Below are 20,655 nucleotides of genomic sequence, written 5' to 3'. Positions count from 1 at the left end.
CACCCTGCTCTAGGGGAAGGTGTCCCTGCCCAGGGCAGGGGTGCTGGCACTGGATGATTTTTAAGGTCCCTTCCAACCCAAGGTGTTCTGTGTTTCTACAGCACCTCTCAGCACAGGCCAATATGGGAATGTGGCCAGAGCAGATGTGCAGAAATCCTGCAGAAACACACAGATGAGCTGGCTACAGGAGCAGCCACACCAGGGTCAGGCAGGTTGAGACTCTTCTCCACTGCAGGCTGTAACAGGGCAGTGATGGCAGCTGAAGAAGCCCAAATGGGCTCTGTGGGTACTGGAGGAGCAAGAGAATCAAAAGAGCAGAGCCAAGCACCACCAGACTGCTGAAACACAGCTGAAAATGCTGCTGCACAAAGAGAACTGGACTGAGGCCCATTTTACTGCATTTAGGTGGTGGTTTGCTGCTGGAAGTCCAAGGACACAGCAGTACTTGACCAATGTGTCTAAAACAAGCAAGCAGGATCTCAGGGAAAAAAAATAATAAAGATCATGAAAATCTAACAATGAGGAATGATCAGTTTATGGGCTACCTTAGTGACATATGACCACAAGGTGCTGCTGAGCAGCTACTGCAGTTCCAGGCACTGAGTTTCTTCTTTCTTCTGTTGGAAGGACACAAGGTGGCACTCACAGGCATTTACTCCTCTTGGGAGTTCTTACAGGGTCTGTCTTAAGGTCTCCAAGCAGAATCTCTGCAGTAATCCATTCTGCCACCATGCCTGGTGTTGATGTGGCTGGTGGGAGACCTGGACTGTGACACTGGGAGTAAGCTGATGACAGAGAGCTGAGCTGGCAGTGAAGGCATTTGGGCATTTCACAACACAGGGGAAAGCCTGGAGAACAGCTGAGACTCAGCCATCTACAACTCAGCGCCTCACAAGAGTGAAGGACAGGGGGGAGGGACTGCAGAAAAAACAGCAGAAGTGCAGCCATAGTGTCACCTCCTTTGGCTCCAAGAGGATGGCAAAGAATTGGCATCAAAATTTTCTTTTATCCTCTCCATGGATCAGTGATGCTATGGCAAAGATCCAGCCACTTTTGGACCTACTCTGAGGTTGAGGGTCTTCCTTTAAGAAAAGTTATCTTCTATTTCACAATTTATCACTGTATCCTTCCTACAAAATCTAAAAGATTTCAGAAATGGTTGCTGATACACACAATTATCATCAATTCTGACTAGGAGGTGTGAAACACTCAGATTTAGGTAATTTGTCATCTTCACGGGCTGCTTCTGGCCTTAGCAAAAGACATTCTGCCAGCACACATGTGGGTTTTCTCTCTGGGGAAAAAGAAACCCCAACAAGCCAACCAACAAACAAAACAAGCAAAGAAGCAAACAAACAAAACAAAAGAAAAAATACTACTAATAAAAATGAATAGCACGGTAAAGTGTTAACATTTAATTTCCTGCTCTAAATTGACTGTGATTCATTAACACTTTTTTGACACCTTCTAGTGAAGACTGCCAAGGAATGAAAAGGTATGTGGTGGTTACTCTGCTGGCAGAACATCTAAGGAACAGATATCCTCAGCAACACTGTGGTTTAATTATACTTACACCATAATTAAGTTAGGGCAACCAAGAGCTTGGAAGGGCTTGTTATTGTCTTAAAAATGAATGAATAAACAAATGTAATGTGATGTTTCTCAACTATGAAAACAAAAAAAGGGGAAAATTGGAGGAGGTAAAGATAAAAGACATGAAGCTCTTTTTATTGCCATCCAAGAGAAAGACAAACTTACTTCCCTCCTGCCCTCACAGTCCCACAGGAATTTCCGTAAATCTTTCAAAACTCATTTGCAAATCAGTTGAGCTGGCTGTTTTCCTTAAGTAGACAAGTTTAGATTCAGAGTGCAGGAGTTAGCAGGGGCTCACTTGTGTAAGTGTTGAGCAATCTGGCTCTTCAGCACCCTTGCCTGTGGAAACTATATTTGGGGTTGTCAGACCTCGTCTGTAAAGGCATGGGAATGGCACACGAATACAATGCTTGATATTTCTGCACTTTCAGTCCTTCCCTTCTCCCACTAAAACATGCAGCAGTGCTGTTACATCCCTGGATCTGAGCCACAGGAGCCTCCTTGTTCTATCACTAAGTTGTCTCATGGGAATTTCACCTTCCAGCCTCTTCAGAGGTTGCAACCCTTTCCAGCAGCCACTGGTTCCTCACACAACATCACAGCCCATAAATCAGTGTGAGCACTGAGGGTCCAGCAGGTGCCATGGCCAAAGCACAAGACCTGTCCTCAGGAATTGTTGATTGATCTGGCATGGCGTAAAGGCTCGTGACCTGAGGCATTCTGTTTACTTATGATTATACATATTTTACATATTTTCACTAAACACTGAGTGTGTCATCAGGAAGAGTCCCGTTCTCAGTTTAACATGGAAAAACAACACCACACTGAAGTTAGCAGAAGTAGACATCTTTCCAGGTGTGCAAGGTTTGCCCCAAAATTCTAAGAAATAATCCAAGTGCTTTTTTTCCTTTTCAGATTCAAAACTATATTCTTTAAAATAAAGACCTGATTTTCATGAGCCAGGTGCTCAGCTGGTACTGATTCATATAGGTCTGAGATAAAAAACTGAGATATTCCAAATTACAGTGACTTCAATTTATTTTTACTTCTTGAGACAATAAACTCTTCAGATAAAATTGGCCCAATTCTGACACCAGTCTAAAAAAGGAATAGCATTCCACCAGATTATTAAAAACACAGCATTTTACAGCTACATTATTGGTACAGGGAGAACATCCAACATTACTTTTGTTGCATTTACATTCATATCTTGTCTGGAGAATGGGAAATATTTAAAAATAACCACCCCAGATTTTTAGTCAGTACAAAAGAGAGAATTTCAGAAACCAAGCTAATTCCCACCTATTTGCATGTTGATACAGAGAGCCAGAGAGCAGATGACTCACTGCAAGACAGACTATGGAAAAGAGACCCTGCATTAACAATGTGCATGAATGTTTTCCAATAGAAGGTACATTCTACCTTGGAAGGAAAACCTATGTTAAGGCAGCTATTTTTAAATCTGCAAACTATCAAAGTAGGCTTTGCTGTGTCACTTCCATTTAAGATGAATCCTTGCAGCTAGATAGAGTTGGAGAAACAAAACCCACAAAGTGAAGGTAGAAAACAGCACTGAAGACAGTAACATTCTTTAGGAATGTTAGGCTTCCTGCCAGCAGTTTCTATATATGTACTTTTAAAAAAAGTCCATTGTGCTGGAATTATGTGCTAGCAATAGGTGCTGGGTCATGACATGTATGAATTAATGAAAAGCTCTCAAAAAACAAGGCAAAAGTCCCCAAAAGGACAGCTTCTTCAAAGGCAAGGCATGCTCTGATGCAGAAGGTTGTGTTTGGGAATAAAAGATGTTTTATCTCTGGTGCCCATGCCATTGGCTCCCAGCCCAAGAGGGACGAGAGGAGTGAAGATGGCCAAGAGAAGCAACAGGACCTTCTGTGCTATGGACACAGTGGTCCATGAGCTAATGGACAAGGGGTAACAAAAACACACACTTGTCTCAGTGTGCCAAGCAAACAGTAATAGTTCTGGGACAGCGTCAGCCTGGTCCTGACTCAACTGGCAACACAGAAATGAAAATGAGCAGATTGTGTTTCCATCCCTTCTAACTATGCTCCTTGGAGTCAATGCTAAACATAAAGACAACAAACTGGGAACCAGCCCCATCTTTCTGTGCTAGGAGGGAAAAGTGCTGTTTACACACTGCCTGGCTTGCCAAAGACGTGTGTGCTGATGGCCACTGAAACAAGCTCTTTGTGGCCCATGAACCCTGGTGCCACAGCACACAAAGCACAGGACAGCAAATTGTGCACCTGCACAGCACACACTGCAGCTCCAGAGCCAGCTACAAACGTGGCCATGCAGCACAGACCTGAATGTGCAGCAGCAGCTCAGGTTTAGGTATGCTCAAAGAAGAAAAAAATGTATCTGCCTTGAAGCTGTCCTCACCTCTAACTTGATTTCAAACAACTTTTCATCATTTTCTTGCAGAACTGAGAAGTGCGGTGGAGTTTTGTTTATTGGCACCAGGTCAAGAGGTGCAGAAGAAGTAAAGAAATCAGCTACCCAGCAAAATGATGACAGCAGATGGGGGAAAAGAGGAAGGATAGATATTCTTCAGTCAGATGCAGAGGTGTGGAAGCTGGGCAGAGACATGTGGACCACTCACAGCATCACAGGATGCTGCAGGAAATCTCACCACCCGCTTCCTACCTGACATGCAGGAGGAAGGAAGTCATGTGAAAGGTGAGGCTGGGAAGCCGTTTCTCCATGGAAACAGTTCCTGCACCAAATTGTATCAACAAGGAAGGTTCTGTCCCCTCATTCCTGGTAAGTCCACCCCTGGAATGGTGGCTCACACAGCAGGGCTGTGCTGTGCTGGAGTCCGAACACAGCATGCTGTCAGTGTAAACCAAGGAGTTCAGAGCAATTTGTGCTGGCCGATTTGATGTTTTTCCTGCTTCACTCTAGTATATAAATGTGCTTACAGATTGGTTCTTTCAAGGGAACCAAGAAACAAAGGAAATAGAAACCCTTCATTACAGAAATGAAGGTCTCTGGTATTTCTCAGAATTAACCATCTCACTCACAACAGTTTGTAAATTTATCTTAACACTTGAGCCAAATTCTGGTACATTACTTGTCCACTTCAGCTGGACAGAGACCTGACTCTGCCCCTTTCTGCAGGCGAGCTGCAGCTCCCGGGACAGCGGCAGTCCCGCAGCTGGACCAGCCCGGGATGCGCCAGGAGCCGTCCCGATCCCGCAGAGCGTTCGCCAGTCCATCACCGCCATCTAGGGGTGGCCACGCCGTGCGTGGGACCGGGCTGGCTGTGCTGCCACCGGGCCACCCCACAGCCCCAGCGCTCCTGCAAGGAGCAGGAGGGAGGTGTTGGCCGGTTTGAATAGATCCAGGTACTGCTATGGGTACAAAGGACTGAGCCCCAATTCCTCCCCTCTCCAGCTCCGAGCTCACCCCACTGGCAGCGTTTTCCCTTCGTGCATTTTGCAGCTGTGCCACGCAGAGAGGAGTGAAACACACAGGAACCATAACACACAGCTACAATAAAAAGCAGTACAAGTAACTGCCAGACTAAACTCTTGTTACAGCTTATTTTTTTCACGAGCAATGTGCATAAACTAAACCAGTGGAATTTGCACGAATTGACTGTGCCCACATGAGCTCGATGTGCAGTATGAGAAAAGCAGCAAGCCCTTCTCTACAACTATACACTCACATTACTTCCCCTTCTCTGGAATAGCTTGGGAGCTTTAAAGAGAAGAATAAAAAGAGTCATGAATAGTAAGTAACCTACCACATAATCAAGTGATGGATCTACTGTTCCTGGTGAGCAAAGGCCCTCTTTGATTAGGTGAGCGTTAAGGAGAAGCTGCTCAGTACAGAGACTTAACATAAGATCCTGGAGGCAGGAATAGCACATGGCCAGGTTTTCCCAGACACATCCTTCCTCTTTATTTTATTTTTCCCCAGCTGGAAATTCTGTCGAGTTGGAATTTAGCAATCTTTTACATTTTCTTCTGACAGGCTGGCTGGATGTGCTGGTTTGCCTGCATATGGAGGGACTCTGCAGGTACCGATGCATATGCACAGACCACCTGTGCATGTGCAGCCTGATCACACACTGCTGTTGGCAGCATTTAATCAAAGCAGAGCAGATGCCCAGCATCCAGTAAACATTACATTTGAAACCTTTCCCTGGGATTCGGGAGAGCTGTGTTCTGTTACAGAGCCACAGCATGGTGGAGCTTGGCAGGGACCTCTGGAGATGGATTAGTCCAAGACCCCTCTTCAGAGAAGGGTCAACAGAAGCACCTTTTTGCCAGTGCTCTCCTCAACCTCTCTGGGCAGCCTGTTCGTTTGTCAGTCACTGCCACAGTAAGCCATGTTAACCAGCTGCATAAATCACCAGAGATTCATGTGAGCCGTGGAATCCTCTGGGCTTCAGTTACTCACACCAAGCTGGGCGGTGTCCCAAAGCCACACTCTGCCCTCCCTGCAACGTGGCTGCTCTCTGGAGCCTGTTTGGTGCCTCTCCCTACCTGTCCCTTGTCTTCTCCACAGGAGGCCTCCACATCTGATACAAGGACCTTAGAAGAGGGGACAAACCCACCTCCCTTGCACTTGCTTCCCTCATTAATTAATCCCAGGTGTGAATCCACAGAATTGGGGGTGGAAGGAGGTTTGCCCTCTACCTCCACAAAGGGAGGCACGCTGCATTTGTGCTTACTTTACAATTACACTTGGAAGCAGGGAGCAGGAATATAATACAGTTCCTTGTGTAACCATATATTTATTTTGGTTACGTGCGGCTTCAAGACAAATCTGAAATGGTGCTGGACCATGCTGCTGCCCTCAAAAGAAGTTTGTCAGCAGATTAACAATAATATTCTGCTCCTGAAAATGATGTGCTGGGCTTTATGGTCAGCTTTTAAGTTTGAATGCTTTTTTTCCACTTTGATATTTGAGCCCTCCCCTCAAAGCAATCCCTCTGAGTGCATACACAGCTCTCCAAGCAATGGTCACGGGAGGACAGAGACAAAGCACAACAAAAAGATGCTGACAGCATCTGAAAATGATTTGCAATCTCAGCCACAGGAGCTCAGTCTCATTAACACAGTCCTTTATATACTGGGGATGGTTTTCCTGATGTTCTTCTAGAAATCTGGTTTGGAATTATTAGGTATCCAAAATACATTTGGAGCTAACCAACTGGAGGAGTGAGATGGAACAGATAATGCTGACTAAGTGCCCCAATCCCTGCCTCACAGCCCCAAACCAAGCACATTGCCACCAAGCACACAACTGCAGTGACCAGTCAGAGAGGACCTGGAGTTGGGTTCTGCACTAAATCATGTAACACAAGCTGGGATGTTGCATCACAAGAGGATCCTTCTGGGATTTGAAGCATCTACACTTGTACAGGCAGCCTTGCCACAGCAATGCCTGAATGTCTTTGAGAAAAAAAATGGCATTGGGAGAGTATGGAAGCTTTGAACATCAGATGTGCATAAGGTAAACATAGAAGAAGTGGCTGATCTTTTTTGCAAAATCTATGATAAAATAACAGATAATAAAAGTACATGATAAATAACACAAGGAGCATATTAAATAAAACAACAACAACAAGTGAGGCAGGCTACTAAAGCTGCTACTGAAGGAGTGACAGACCTGGCACACTGCCACAGATAACTCTGCTCATCCCTTGGGGCAGAGACCCTGCCCTGGGTGCTGCCATGTCTGGCTGCACACAGACATTCCTGGGCACACGGCAGTGCCACTGGTGTCAGTCCTGCCCATACAAAACACTCAGAGGGCTCCCATGCTCCAGGAGCAGGGGGTGCCTGATTCGTGGAGAGATGAATTTAGTTCTCAGTAGACCAAAGAAACAACCAACAGGGAGAAAAACCAGCCAGCCACCAGCCATCCCTGGTTCTTCCCAGCCCAGACAAGGGACTGGTTTCTATTGTGGGATGTCAGCAGTGGAATAACTTTTCTCAAGTCGGTGCCTTGATAGCAGAGAATGCTGCTATGGCACTGAGTCAGCAGTGGCTCTGTGACTGACACCTGCACAAACAAGGCCAGAGCCTGGCTGCAGAGACTGAATGGAGAGCAAGTCCAACCCCTTTTCTTCAAGGCATTTATCACACACAGCCACTGTCAGAAGCCCCTCAATCCTGCCCTTCCATCTCTTTTTTCCACCTGGCCCTGTAAGCTCCATGGAGCAAAGGGGATTCCCCCCTCCCCTCCATCTCCCAGCACACAGATAACTCGGTATGAGCAGCATCATCCTGAGGAGCAGCCAGGGTTAATGACCTGAAGCCTCTCCCTCCTCCTGCTGCCTGCCCAGGCTCTGAAGCCTCTGGGCAGGCAGGCACATCACCCAGAGACTCTGCAGGCTGTTTTCTGGGGCCATGGGAAGCAGTGTCAGAAAGAGCTGTCTGAGCCCACGGTGAGGGAGGAGAAACCCCAGCCCATGGCCGGCAGTGACTGATGGCTGGAGGTGCTGGGAGAATTCAGATGTCAGGGGGTAACAGTGACATTATTAAAGCACCACAAGAGTGCAGAGATCTGTGTAAACTGAGAGGATAATCACCATGCAGGCAGAGCAGAAGCTGTTTGACAGTGTTGGAATGATGTTCCTTGGTAGCCCTCTGATTTGTCACGTGACTTGATACACTAAAAACACCCATATTGTGGTTTTATGTCCATGGCAATTGCTTTTCCTGCAGCAGACAATGATTTGTAAAATGACTTTTCTTATTCCCAAACCACTCAAAATTTTGCAAATCATTTTCCACAAACTAAAAGTGGTTTAGAAATACCCTTGGCTCAGGGAATGGCTCTGTTATGGGGCTTTTGCTGCCACGACAGCCAGCTGGGAGAAGGCAGTTATTTCTAAATTACTCTATTTCTCACCTAATATCTCTTTTAGAGCAAAACAGCAGCAGAAGCAGCATTATTTCCATTGTGTGCTCTGAAATAGGACTGGCTCCTAGGAACCACAACTTATTATCATCCCATCACAGGCATCCCTGGCCATTCCATATGGCAGTACCCCCACTGAATCCCCAGTCCCAAGCCCTGAGATCACTGTGGGGCTACAGAGGCAGCTCCTTTTCTCCCCTCTACTGGGAACTGCCATCAGAAACACAGATCCCACCTTACAACAGACAGCCTTGTGTGGACAAAACCCTGCAGTCCAATATCATAGAATGGCTTGGGTTGAGCTGGGCCTTAAAGGTGATCTAATTCCAACCCTCCTGACAGGGGCAGAGGAAAGGAAAAACCCATCTATGCATGGGCTCAAACCTCAGCTTTTCAGCATGCTGATGGATTGCACCACAGAGACTCCCTTGTTACAACTCTCTTCACAACAAAAAATAACTTTCCTACCTAAAGGAAAACTACTTTCTGAAAAACATTGATTCCAAGTAGCAGAAATACCTCATGGACCAAGGTGGGCTTTATCATGACATTAACAGTGGTTCAAAACTACAAGGCCAGGAGTTCTCCTTTCCCAGAGCCCCATCAGCAGCTTCCCGATCTGCAAACTGACCAGCTCAGAGTGACAGCTATGGCACCTTACAGGATTAGATCCCACATTCTCAAAGCTCTTGTTCCAGTAACAAGGACAGAAATTTGGTGTCTCCTGAGCACACTGAGGACTGAAGCACCAAATGCCTCCATCATTTCACTGGGCTCTTCACATTGCAAGAGATCAAATGTGCAATCTTAAAGATTCCCAGAGAAATTAAAGAAGTGATTTAATGGATCGCTGAAAATTTTAAAATATTTATCATCTAAAGAAAAAGCCAACATCTTATTAAGGTGGGAGCAGAAAGAGGGGAAGGGAAAAAGGAAACAAATGAGGAGAGGCACCAAACTGTATTCCAAGTACACACAGTGGAAAATGCAGGTCAGTGCCAGCAGCCTAATAATCCAAATTCTCTTTCTATGCACTGACCTCTTCTGAGTAAAGGAAAGAATTTAAAGGCACATAAATGATAACTGTACATACTCTGGAAGCAAACCTAAGAGTGCTGCCAGGAAAAATCATCCTTCTCCACACAGAGCCTCTAGCACATCCCCTTCCACTGGGGCAGCAAAGGTCAAACCTGCTCTGGAGGCAGGGGACAGAGGGGATGCTCCTTACCTGCCACACACAGCCAGTCCTCAGCACAGCAGAGGGAGCAGCATCAAATCTGAGTGCAGAGGTGGATTTCAGGGCTGGCAAGACCCAAGCACACACTGAGCATTGGCACCCAGGCAGGCCCTGCAGCTTTCTGGAGAGCCCAGGAATGGAACCAGCCCTGCACCTGCAGGAGTCCCCAGCAGACACAGTGCAGGTCACTTGCCCCTTCCCCTCCCTCGGTGAATGACAAGAACTGCTTTGGTACTGCCCTCCAAAGAGCTGACAACTAAGAAAATTGTCCTAAATGCTTTTTTTTTACAAGAAAATTACAAGTTTCATCCCTTTTACATGCTCCAGATGGCTGTAATAGCAACAATAATTCATCAAATACCAGCAGCTAGATCCACCAATAGCATAATTCTGTACAGGGCTTTATTTTCCCTTGTTCTTCATGCAGCTAAATGCCCACACACATCTCTGCATTATATTTCTCCTTTTATGCTGTTCAATGCCTCCCCTTGGCCCAGTGAAATGGAAGTCCCACTCATTTTGCACACCCACTTCATACCAGCTTTGTTTAGATACTTTTCCTGGCCAGCTGAGACACTGGCTGGGTCAAACTTGCACAGAGAGGATTGCAAAATCTGCCCCCAGCATTTCCAATGGAGGATACTCTTGCCTAGCCCAACTGTGCCCTTGGCCCATCTGCCAGAGTTGTTGCAGGGTTGAGGTCGTGTCAGTACTGCAAGCAATGAACTAAATGTTCTTTAGAGGGGATGAAAACCCTGAGAAATCCACGAAAATCAATGGAGATATTCCAGATGAGGGAGGTACACGGCTCAACAAAAATAAAGGAGCAGGAAACACACACACATGCAGGAGATGATGTCCAGACAGTTAAGCTACCCTGGCTCAGTCTGCCAGGAGCACACCAAGCAAAAACCTTCTGCACTGCAGCTTCACCCTGACACTTCTCTCCCTGTCAGTGGCCCCAGACTGCTCACTTTGCTGGCTCCTGCTGACTTGCACTGGGGGAAAGCTTAGCCCCTGAAATGGCCTTAAAAACACATTTGGGGGTGTTCAGGAGGGGTGCCCTGAGTGCCCTGGGGGTGACTGCAGAGCAAACCCTTGTCAGGCTGAGAGGGTTCACTGCCAGGGGAGGCTCGGGGCAGGAACACCAGGGAGATCCTGCTGGGCAGGGTGAGGGGCACTCAAGGACACAAGCACAGGGTGAAGAATAAACTAGCAGAATGAGTGTAAGGTTTCTTGTATCTCTCAGTATTATTTTGGTGCTGTAGCTCCTCTTTCCTCAGTAGCATTTACTTTGGTGTAACTACAATGAAAACGTGGCTCAGGAGGATTGGAAGCCTCTGAGACCAGCTGCAAACAGAGAAAACACCACTTTACTCCAGCAGCTTAAGCAGCTTCCCATGGGGCACACATCCTGAAAGGGGAAACAATTCACTCTACAGAGCTGCAGAGATTTCCACAATGACTCTTAACCAACTAAACCTGCCAACAGCTGAGATTTTGGGCTACAAACTTGGCTGGAGCTGAGCCAGCCTCTGTCAGGCTGGGATCCTGCCCTGCAGGCTCCTGAGCAGCGTGCAAGACCCAGGTGTGCTGAGTGTGACAGGGGAGGTGCCCAGGGGACAGGGGCTGGAATAGAGCCAACAGCTCCAAACAGAGCACAGATCTGGCTGCAGCTGCAAAAGCAAGGAGACCCAGAGGAGGGCAAGACAGGGCTCTGCTCTTTGGACAAGAGCACCTGGGCTGGAGAGGGGAGCTGGGTGCTCACATCTCCTCAGGGAACAAACAGCTGAGTTTCAGGCACACACTTCGCTCAGGTGTGAGAACATTAATCCAGCACAACAAAAACAAGAGAAGTCACCAGCTGTGTGCTGAGGAAACCAGAGCCTTTGGCTACCTCAGGGAGCTTACTAGGTGTGCATAAATAAACATGGAATACTTCACTGCAGAGTTTAACCAAGTGCTAGAATCCCTTCGGAAATCTTTATGAGGTGAAAATTGGTAAGCAACCTCTGCAAAACCAACTGACATTTTTCAATTTATGAGGCTTCCCATGTCACAATGCCTATTATTTTACACAAATATTTTAGTTTAAAAACCCCCTCTCTGAGCTATGCTGAGATGAGAAGGCTGCTGAGATCCTGGGCTGACATCTCAGGAACCTCAGCAGAGTGTCTGCTTTTCACAGTTGAATTTTCTAATAAGGTGGAGCACATTTCCAAAATATCACTGTCCAAGTGTCCATTGGTGGAGTTATTTTAAGGCAGTGGTTCAGGAAGGCACTTCTTGTGCACGTTCCAGACATGCCTGCCTTGAACTTGCCTAAGACCCTGCTGTGAAGAGAGACTTTAATGGCAAAGACAGCTCCAGGATCACTTACTGGAAGAGATTTTTATCACTTGATTTTCTTCTCTTTGTACGGGTGTCAATTAGAAAAACAAAAATTTCTGAAATTCAAGAAGCTAGCCCTGGATAAAAGAAAACTGAAGCCTGAGCCATATAAAGCAGCTTCTACCTCACAGCAGTGGTATTTTCCACAGATAAGTTGCACTAGAATAGATGGAAACAACCATTTTCTGTCTCCTTTTCCAGCATTACCTTGTCAGGGACAGCTCTGAGGCAGTTCTGTTAGGAGTGGCTGGCTGGTTGTGGGGTATCACAGTCAGTGATCTGAAAGCCGTGTCCAAAGAATCTCTTCTGATCCTCACTTCAAGGCTCTGAGAGGCCTTCATACCTTCATCCCACCATCCCTCACATCCTCTCTCTGGGAATCTGACTCATTTCCTTGGTTTTGTCTTTATCTCTGCTCCCTGAACATCTTTGAAGTTAGAATAAATGCTCATGAAGTTGCTGCTGAGGGGGATTGATTTTGTTTCCCCTTCTAGAACTGCAAAATCCTTCAACCACTGCTGGTAAGTCCTTCACAAAGATGCTCATGAAGATCAAAATATTTATGCTCCCTAAGTGCAAGGTAGAAAATCCAGGGAGCCTTAAGGTATCTGCTGATGGTCCTTAAGACACACTGGAAATAATTTTATTTCTATTTTTCTCCATTAGCCAGTGTTTCATCATTCCTTCCTCACTGCTCAGCTTCTGTAAGAGCATTTTGTGATGGACTTTGTCACAGACTAAGGGGACTGCAAACAGATCAGACCAGCTCAGCCCCCTTTAATTATTATTTTCCAGCACAGAAAAAGCCAATCATTTTCACTTGGGAAAGAAAGTGCTTTAAAAGTTGCTCTGGTGCCTTTGTCATCTGTATAAGTGTGAACTTTAACTGCCCTCTTCTATGGAAAACAAACAAACAAACAAATCAGAAACAGTGAAATTGTAGCTTTTACGTATTCTCCTACTTGTGGAAATGCGTACAGGAGATGCACTTTGGAGAATGAGGAGCAGTGTCCCACCCACACTCAAATCCTGCTCATGCAGAGTCACAACTGGGGTGGGAAGGACGTGGCAGCAGAGGAGCAGAACTCCTTCAGGATCTCCCTCACACTCCCTGCCCCTGCCTTGCCCCAGACACATTTCCTAGATGATTTAAATTCTACCTTTTTTATACATAAAATGAGCTTCCTGCCTCCCCTCATCTCTGTTTCTGCTGCATTCCAGTGAAATGTTATGTAGTCATATTCCCACAGAAAATTTAACAGAGGAGTCTGGAGAGTGGACAGCAGAAATAATACCCTGAAAGGCAAAACATAATCAGCAGGGACAATGTAAAGGGAGACACTAGAATGATTTTAATTCCTTTTCTACTGACTATTGAAACCTCCTGCTTCTGTTGTTATTTATTTTCTTTTATGCTGGGGAAAGACCATCATGGGAAGAAGGAGCAATGCCTCCGGGCACACTTCAAAATTCCCTCTTACTGGCAGGCTAGGATTGAAAATTCCTTGTAAAAGCTGCCAAGAGGTGACAGCTGCCCTGCTCAGAACTTTTGCGATCCCATCTCTAACAAAGATACTCACCTCCTTTAGAGCTGGAGAGGTTAAACTGACTCAGCAGAGGAGCCAACGCTCTGGGACAGATTCCACAGAGCATTGGGGGGCAGGAGGCTTGGGAGTCCCCAGTGCCAATGCAAGGGCAGGGTGGTGGCTCTGTTCCTTACAATTCCTTCTCCCCCATTCAGGTATCCTACCCTGCCTGACAATCCTACACAAGGAAGGCACAGAAGCCACACAGACACTTTCATGAAGAACTGTCTGGAAAAGGGAATTTCTGATCTGTGGGAAGTTCCAACATTCTGAAATTTGCTTTTCTTCCACGTATAAATGAGAGGCCAAAATTCCATGGTCTGTGTGGAATGGATCTCCTGGAGAGGAACAGGGGGAAGGAATGGAGAAGATTAAGAAACTTCCTTTTGAAGGAAAAAAACAAAATCCTGTTGATGCTGTTTTGGTGAACTTTGCCACTTTTTAACTTCCATGGGGACCAAAGCAGACCCCTGAGAACACTCTCAAAGTTTGCAGCTCACAGGGAATCTGGGAGAGATGCATGAAAAACAAACAAATAACTAATGATCAGTCAGAAGCCCCCTGATAAAGAAGTTATTTTCAAATTGGTTTTACATTTCAAACAATTGACATAAATTCAGTATTTTCAGACAGCTATACAACTCCTCAGAGTCCAGCAAAGGCTTTAGGTATGGTTTGCAATTTCAAAATATGTGTCCCCACTGAAAATATTTACTCAAGCATGTACACTTGAAGGTTCATTTAACTTTTTCCTGGACTAGTTTCTATTCATTTTTAACCCTGGAACATTATTTTTACATTTGATACAACATCTTACTGATTTCTAAGCAAGTTTCAGTTTCAGTCAGCTCTGGGTCTGCTATTTAATTTTTTTAACCAAAATCTATTTGCCTTTGGTATGTCAAGTCAGCCCTTTAAAGTTACATTAATAAAAGGTACTTATCTTTCATTGAAACAGAAAATCTGCAGTTTTCCTTAATCATTGCTGTCAGGAATCTGCAGCATTCCCTTTTACATGACTCATGAAATTTTGGGATGCTCATGGGCATAGCAATATGCACATTCCTGACAGTCCTGACTCCCACCTTCCTCTTTTTTATCATATGAAGTGGCTAAAGCTGCTCAAAAATAAATCTCTTGACTTGAGAAAAAAAAATAAATCTTTTGACTTGAGAAAAAACAAGCTTTGTGCAATGATCTAGCAAAGACAGAAAACAGTTAGAAGAGAGTTTGCTGCCAATAATTAGGTATTCCAAAGCATTAAGGAATGATTATGGAATACTTTAGGTGAAGGTGACAAGATGGTTTGTCTGGCCCAGAAAATGGACAGATGACATTGGGTGTCAATAAATGGGAAGTGCTGCACACAGGAAGAAACAATCCTAAATCCTTCTACTTTGTCTGCATAGCCGAGGGCTTTGAGCTGACTGCTCCTGATCCAAAGTGGGGACCAAGAGGGGGTTTGGCAGGGCTGGCTCTCAAAATTATTGGTTCCATTGTAACAGCTTGGGATCTTGAATTGAAAATGACAGGAAATATGCTTAAAAACCAGAAAGGACCTCTTTTTAACCAGAGTGTATTTTAACAGTGGAACTTCTCACCAAATTACGTTCTAGGTGCCAAAAGCTTGCACAGATTGAAAAACAAAGTCACCAAAGGAAAATCCCTCAAGGATTATTAAGCACAAAATATTGTGTCTGGTTCTAAAATCCCTCAGCCACAAATTGTTGGAGGTTGGGAGAATATTTGAAGGAAGTGACAAATATGCTTGCAGGATTGGCACTGTCAGAGTGAGTATCCTGAGCAAGAGAGACGCCTGGGCTGACCTGGGCTGACTGTTCTTGCACTTTTATATCACATTTTCCTGTTGCCTTGTTCTCAGAAAAACCTAAAAAAGAAATCACTTAAAAAATTATCATTTGCATTCACACAGGCCCCATATTTTGTTCAATAGGCAGAGTTGGCATGGAAAATTTAAACACAAAGACCTAAAGTTTAGTAAATTCAATAAGCAATCAAAGGAAGGGAAATACTAAATGTTTACAAGTTAAATAAGAGACAGCTATCTGCCCTACCTTTAATTTTAAAAAAATATTTAGAATTCTAGTGGGTAGCACATATCAACAATTTAGGGTAACAAAATACAGCAATTATAAAACTGCTCATGAAGTGAGCTAAAGAAATTCAGAGAAAATCTTAAAAATTAAAGGAACTCAAATATACAAACACATGAAAATAAATACATATTGTGGTGACATTTGCAATGTTTCCCCACAGCCTAAAAGACTCTAGTGGTTTTAGAGATATCCTTTGCAGTAAAATTTCAGAATCCTAGTAAACCTAATACTTGTTCCTCCATTTGGTTGGAATTTCTTGTGCACACATATAAATGCAATGTCTTTGTTTGAGAGGCCAATGCCAATTAAATATAACTGCTTCCCCTGTGGACTTAAATCATGGCTGGATGCTAAATTAATGTACTTCTATATATAGTCTGTTTATAAGTAATTCCTCTTCAGCAGTTGCACCTTTTCCATGTAGTTTAGAACAGAAGCTGCCCTTGTTCTCTAGCACAACCTCTACCATGAAAGCACCAGGAGAAAGTCATTACATTTAGCAGGCACCTCCCTTATTTAATGGTGTGTAAATGTCTTGGTGCCAGTCCTGTGCTTGGCACACAGGGAGAGGTTAAATAAATTCGAGATCTGCAGCCCAGCTAGTGAAACCAACACCAAGCACCAGTGAAATGCTGCAGGACACGTGATAACCACAGAGAAGCACAGGAGAAATGGAAACACTAATGATGGAAGGGCACTGTTTAGGATAATTTGTAGTCATAGAATATGCTTTAAAAGTAAGTGCAGGGAAAATGACGCTGGAAATATTTCCTAATGGGGAGACCTGATAGGCTGTGGAATAATCACCCAAGGGAGAGGAAGGAAGTCCTTTTGACTGAGTCATTTCTTTCTGGACTGGGCAAAGCAGGGAAAAAAAGTGCTGGCAGACAGAAAGACTACCAGCTCTGCTGTTCAGAAGCCTAAGACATTTCTGTTCTCAACAGTAGCAGTTTTATTCAGAGCAAAACCAAGCTCATGAAAACTTTTTAAATTGCGCATGAAGAGATGAGTGACTTCTGTAATCTCTCCCTTCGCTTCCTCATATTTAATTCATTTACATACATTTATGGCTCCTTCTTAAACTGCATCTACAGAAGAGAGTTTCCAGGGCTGCAGTCCATCTGACATGAGTGGCAAGAACAGATGCAGCTTTATCAGGAACTCGTCCTGCTCAGGCTCTGGCCAAGCGTGACTAGTTTAATGTGACAGATTATAGAATGAAAGGAGAGTGAGCAGGGAGGAATAACAAGAGCCAGGGAAAGATTAGATTCTCCACATTTCTGCATTTATTGACCTTTTCTTCTTCAATATGCCATTAGTTACCCAGATTTACAGCTGGAGATGGCAGGCAAGCTGTCAGGTGCACTGCTTAGGTCATTGATGATGTTATGAACTCTACTGGAAACTGATTTCATTAAACAAAGCTATGTGGCTTGGCATTTGATATAGCAAATATCTAACTGACATTTTTAATTGCTCTTCATACAATTCCTTTTGTAATTAGTGAGGTCATTTTAATAACCTTTTAGGGACTTAAAAATTTTAAAAATTGCATGTTGGGTACCAACAACTGGTATGCAGCATCCATCCCTGATGAACAGTCAGTGTATGTGAGTGCAGTCTGGCATCACTGTACATAAATCTGTGGACCAATCTGTAGAGAAGCAGTATTTTATACTGAAGTTTCTTGAAGGATCACTTCTTTGGTTTTCTTTCAGCACCCTCTACATCAAGTATTCTGTCATAAATTGGACTTGAGTTGCAATTTACTCGTTAATAAAATACTACCTCTGGGACTTAATCCAGAGAGAAAGTAAAGAACCTAACTGCTGCTGGCCAGCAGAGAGAGTTCAACATGCAGGACACCAGTCTGAAATGATGCAATAGTCTACAGCAGTGCAAGCAGGGTTTTCTAACCTTTAGCCCCACATTTCTGAAGGAAAATTCTACCCTTTGTTTAAAGCACATGTAGGTCTGTGTCTTTATTCTGAGCCCAGGCTGTTAGTGTGTGTTCACTTTACTCATTGCTGTCCTGGTTTAACCCAGCCAGGAACAAAGCACCACAGCCACTCACTCCCCAGCAGGGGGAAAAGGAACTTCCAAGGGTAAAAGTAAAAAAATTGGTGAGCTAAGATCAATTTTATAATTGAAATAGGATAACACTAATAAATTTTAATGAAAAGGAAATTAACAAAATGAGAGAAACAATCCTCAGAAAGGACAAGTGATAGAAATGAGAACAATAGCTTACCATCAACTGACAGATGCCCAGCCACTCCCTGAGCAGCCTTGCCTGACTCTGACCTTCTCTCCAGCTTCTTGCTGAGCATAATGTCAGATGGCCTGGAATATCCCTTGGGTCAGCTGGGGTCACCTGTCCCAGCTGTGTCCCCTTCCAGTTTCCGTGCAGCCCCAGTCCCATCACTGCTGGGGTGAGGTGAGACACAAAAGGCCTTGGCTAAGTGTAAGTGCTGCTCAGCAACAGGGCTCTAAAACATCCCTGGAATTCTCAGAACTTCCCAGCACAGATCCAAAACAGCCCCAGCCCAGCTACTGCGGAGAAAATGAACAATACTTTAGCCCAAACCTGCTCAATTACAGTTGAAACAATGGAGTTAGAGATGCACAAAATCCCCACCACTGGATCTGGGTTAGAGTCTGATCACAGCTCAAGTGCAGCATGCTGGAGCCATCCACAGATCCATCTTGTAAGAACATTTCAGACTGCAGCACACCTCCTAACCCTAAGCAGGACAGAACAGGGAATGGATCCCTACTGCAGCTGAGACTGTCTTGGATGGAGCAGATGAATGAACCTGTTGCATGTGCTGTCTCCTGCTTCCACAGGTCAGCACATTGCCTGGGTCTGCTCCACAAGTTAGGTACAAACAGCACTCTCCCCATCACCTTTCTGCTCCTGAACACATTTGAGGGCACCACAAGCAACTCCACCTGGACCAAGCTGATAGTGTCACCATGCCATGAGTGTAGTACATGTTTTATTGCCCCTGCAAAGGAGCCAGGGCACTGTAGGTCAGCAGGGTGGGGCTGGCACAAAGCAAAGGGGGGGACTTGTCACCTTAAAAGTTCTTCCACAAAAAGTGCCTCATCATCCCCCAGTTCCTGGGTTCTCAGAGTGAGAACAGGTGGGCACATCCTCCCTCTCCCCCAGGGCAGAAGGTTTCAGTCCTTGCATAGCTCAGGTCTCAGCAAAGCAGGGTGTACATGTGCAAACACACTCACACAACATTAATGTCCAAATACTCCCAAACCCAAATGATATCAAGATTTTCTTTAATTATTGTACTTTTAAACCATTGATTTTCTCGTGGTGGAGGCCTGAGAGCTGTTGTAGACCTTGGGGGGTGGAGGGGTGCCAAAGACAATTGAGGCCTGGGAACATTTCGCAGTTGGACCATGAGATTTATTTTTTGTTCTCAGTTTTTGTTTCCCCTGTTCTCCTTTCAGATCCTCCATTCTGGCTTGCTGGGGTCTGCAAATGCCCTGATCTAGAAACTGCAAACCCAGACTGCATTGCTGCATCAGTCCCTGCAACTGAGAGCCAATGCAACAGTGAGCAGCAATCAGAGATACCAGGAATCCTACCTTTAGCAGCCTGCACTCACTAGCCCCAATTCCCACTGAATTTTGAAGGCCCAGGTTTGCTCCTGTTTGCACCCTTGCAGCTTTAACTGCTACTCCTGGTTTATATGAGGAATACAGTTTGGAATATGGGATTTATTTCCTTTTCTAAAGAAAGAAAAAGGAAAGAAAAAATACAGTTTGGATCCAGCTATCTTGCAGGCTCCTACACCTGTCGAGCTTCCACGTACACAGTTTCATTTGTAGGAGTTTTTAGCTCATCCATCTGGGTCACACATCTTTGGGTGATACCAGTACTTAAATACTTAAACAAACTGTAGGTTCACACTGCATTCCTGTCCAGAGCAAAGCTCCTGATGGCATGCAGGCTCCACCAGCAGCCATACACCCTACAAACTGCCCAGGCATAGAAAGCAGATTTCTTTGCCATCTTCTGGGGCTTTTTCTTTTCCTCACCAGATCTGTTGTCAGAGGAAGGGAGTTCAGAGCTTATTTCCTTCCACCAGTGGACTGGTTTCACTTTGCTGCATTAATGGGAATTGCAGGTGCACTTCAGCCCAAATGTTCATTTCTTCAAACAGCAGAAAAGGCTACATGCACATGGGGAGAAAAAATATCCATCCGTTCATGCAATCTTAGCTTTCAAGGGGAAATGTGCAGTGGAAAAAGAAGGAGTGATAGGGGAAATTAAATTAAAATGCAGGAAAAAGAATATTAGTAACAGAAGGGAACTTTTACCTGTGGTGCTTGCCAAAATGCTTTCATGCTGCTCAGTGAGAATACACAGGTGTGCAGGAAGCCCAGCAGACTCTCCAAATCCAGTGCCAAGTTGCCAAGTTCCAGGAAGGTTGTCCTGCAACTGCAGCCTCAGAGAACTCAGCAGCTCAGTCAGCTCTGAGCTGGGTGGCTCTCTTGTCCCTTATTTTCCTAGGCAGGCAGGACAGCCCCTGGGGCATTCCTGCAGTATCTCCTGGTTCTCCTGCCAAAGGTTCTGTGGCACTTTCAAAGGCAGCGCTCACTGCACGCACAGGCTGTTCTGGTAAGGGCTTCACAGGCACTTTGTGACAAACAACATGGCAGGCTGACAGTCCAAATTACTTGCTCAGACCTGCAGAACTGCCCAAACATTGCAAGCCTACACTCAAATAATTTGCAGAGTTTTACTGCTGTGCACTACAGTTCCATTTCCAGATATTTCACCATTTCCTTGTACAGGAGCATGAAA

At 45.0% G+C, this 20,655-nt stretch overlaps 1 protein-coding gene across 1 annotated transcript in view; it reads right to left on the bottom strand.

Annotated features, from left to right (window-relative positions):
* Positions 1–20,239, bottom strand: part of OSTN (osteocrin) — a 36,073-nt gene extending 15,834 nt beyond the window's left edge. The window contains exon 1 of the mRNA XM_030227183.2: positions 20,169–20,239. Within this exon, the coding sequence (XP_030083043.1) occupies positions 20,169–20,195 (27 nt within the window). The 5' untranslated portion in view covers positions 20,196–20,239. The remainder of the gene's footprint in view (positions 1–20,168) is intronic.
* Between the last annotated feature and the right edge of the window lie 416 nt (positions 20,240–20,655).

Source organism: Serinus canaria, chromosome 9 (genome assembly GCF_022539315.1).
Source record: "Serinus canaria isolate serCan28SL12 chromosome 9, serCan2020, whole genome shotgun sequence".
NCBI lineage: Eukaryota > Metazoa > Chordata > Aves > Passeriformes > Fringillidae > Serinus > Serinus canaria.
The sequence above is the reverse complement of the archived record's forward strand: the minus strand, read 5'-3'. Positions and strand labels throughout refer to the sequence as shown.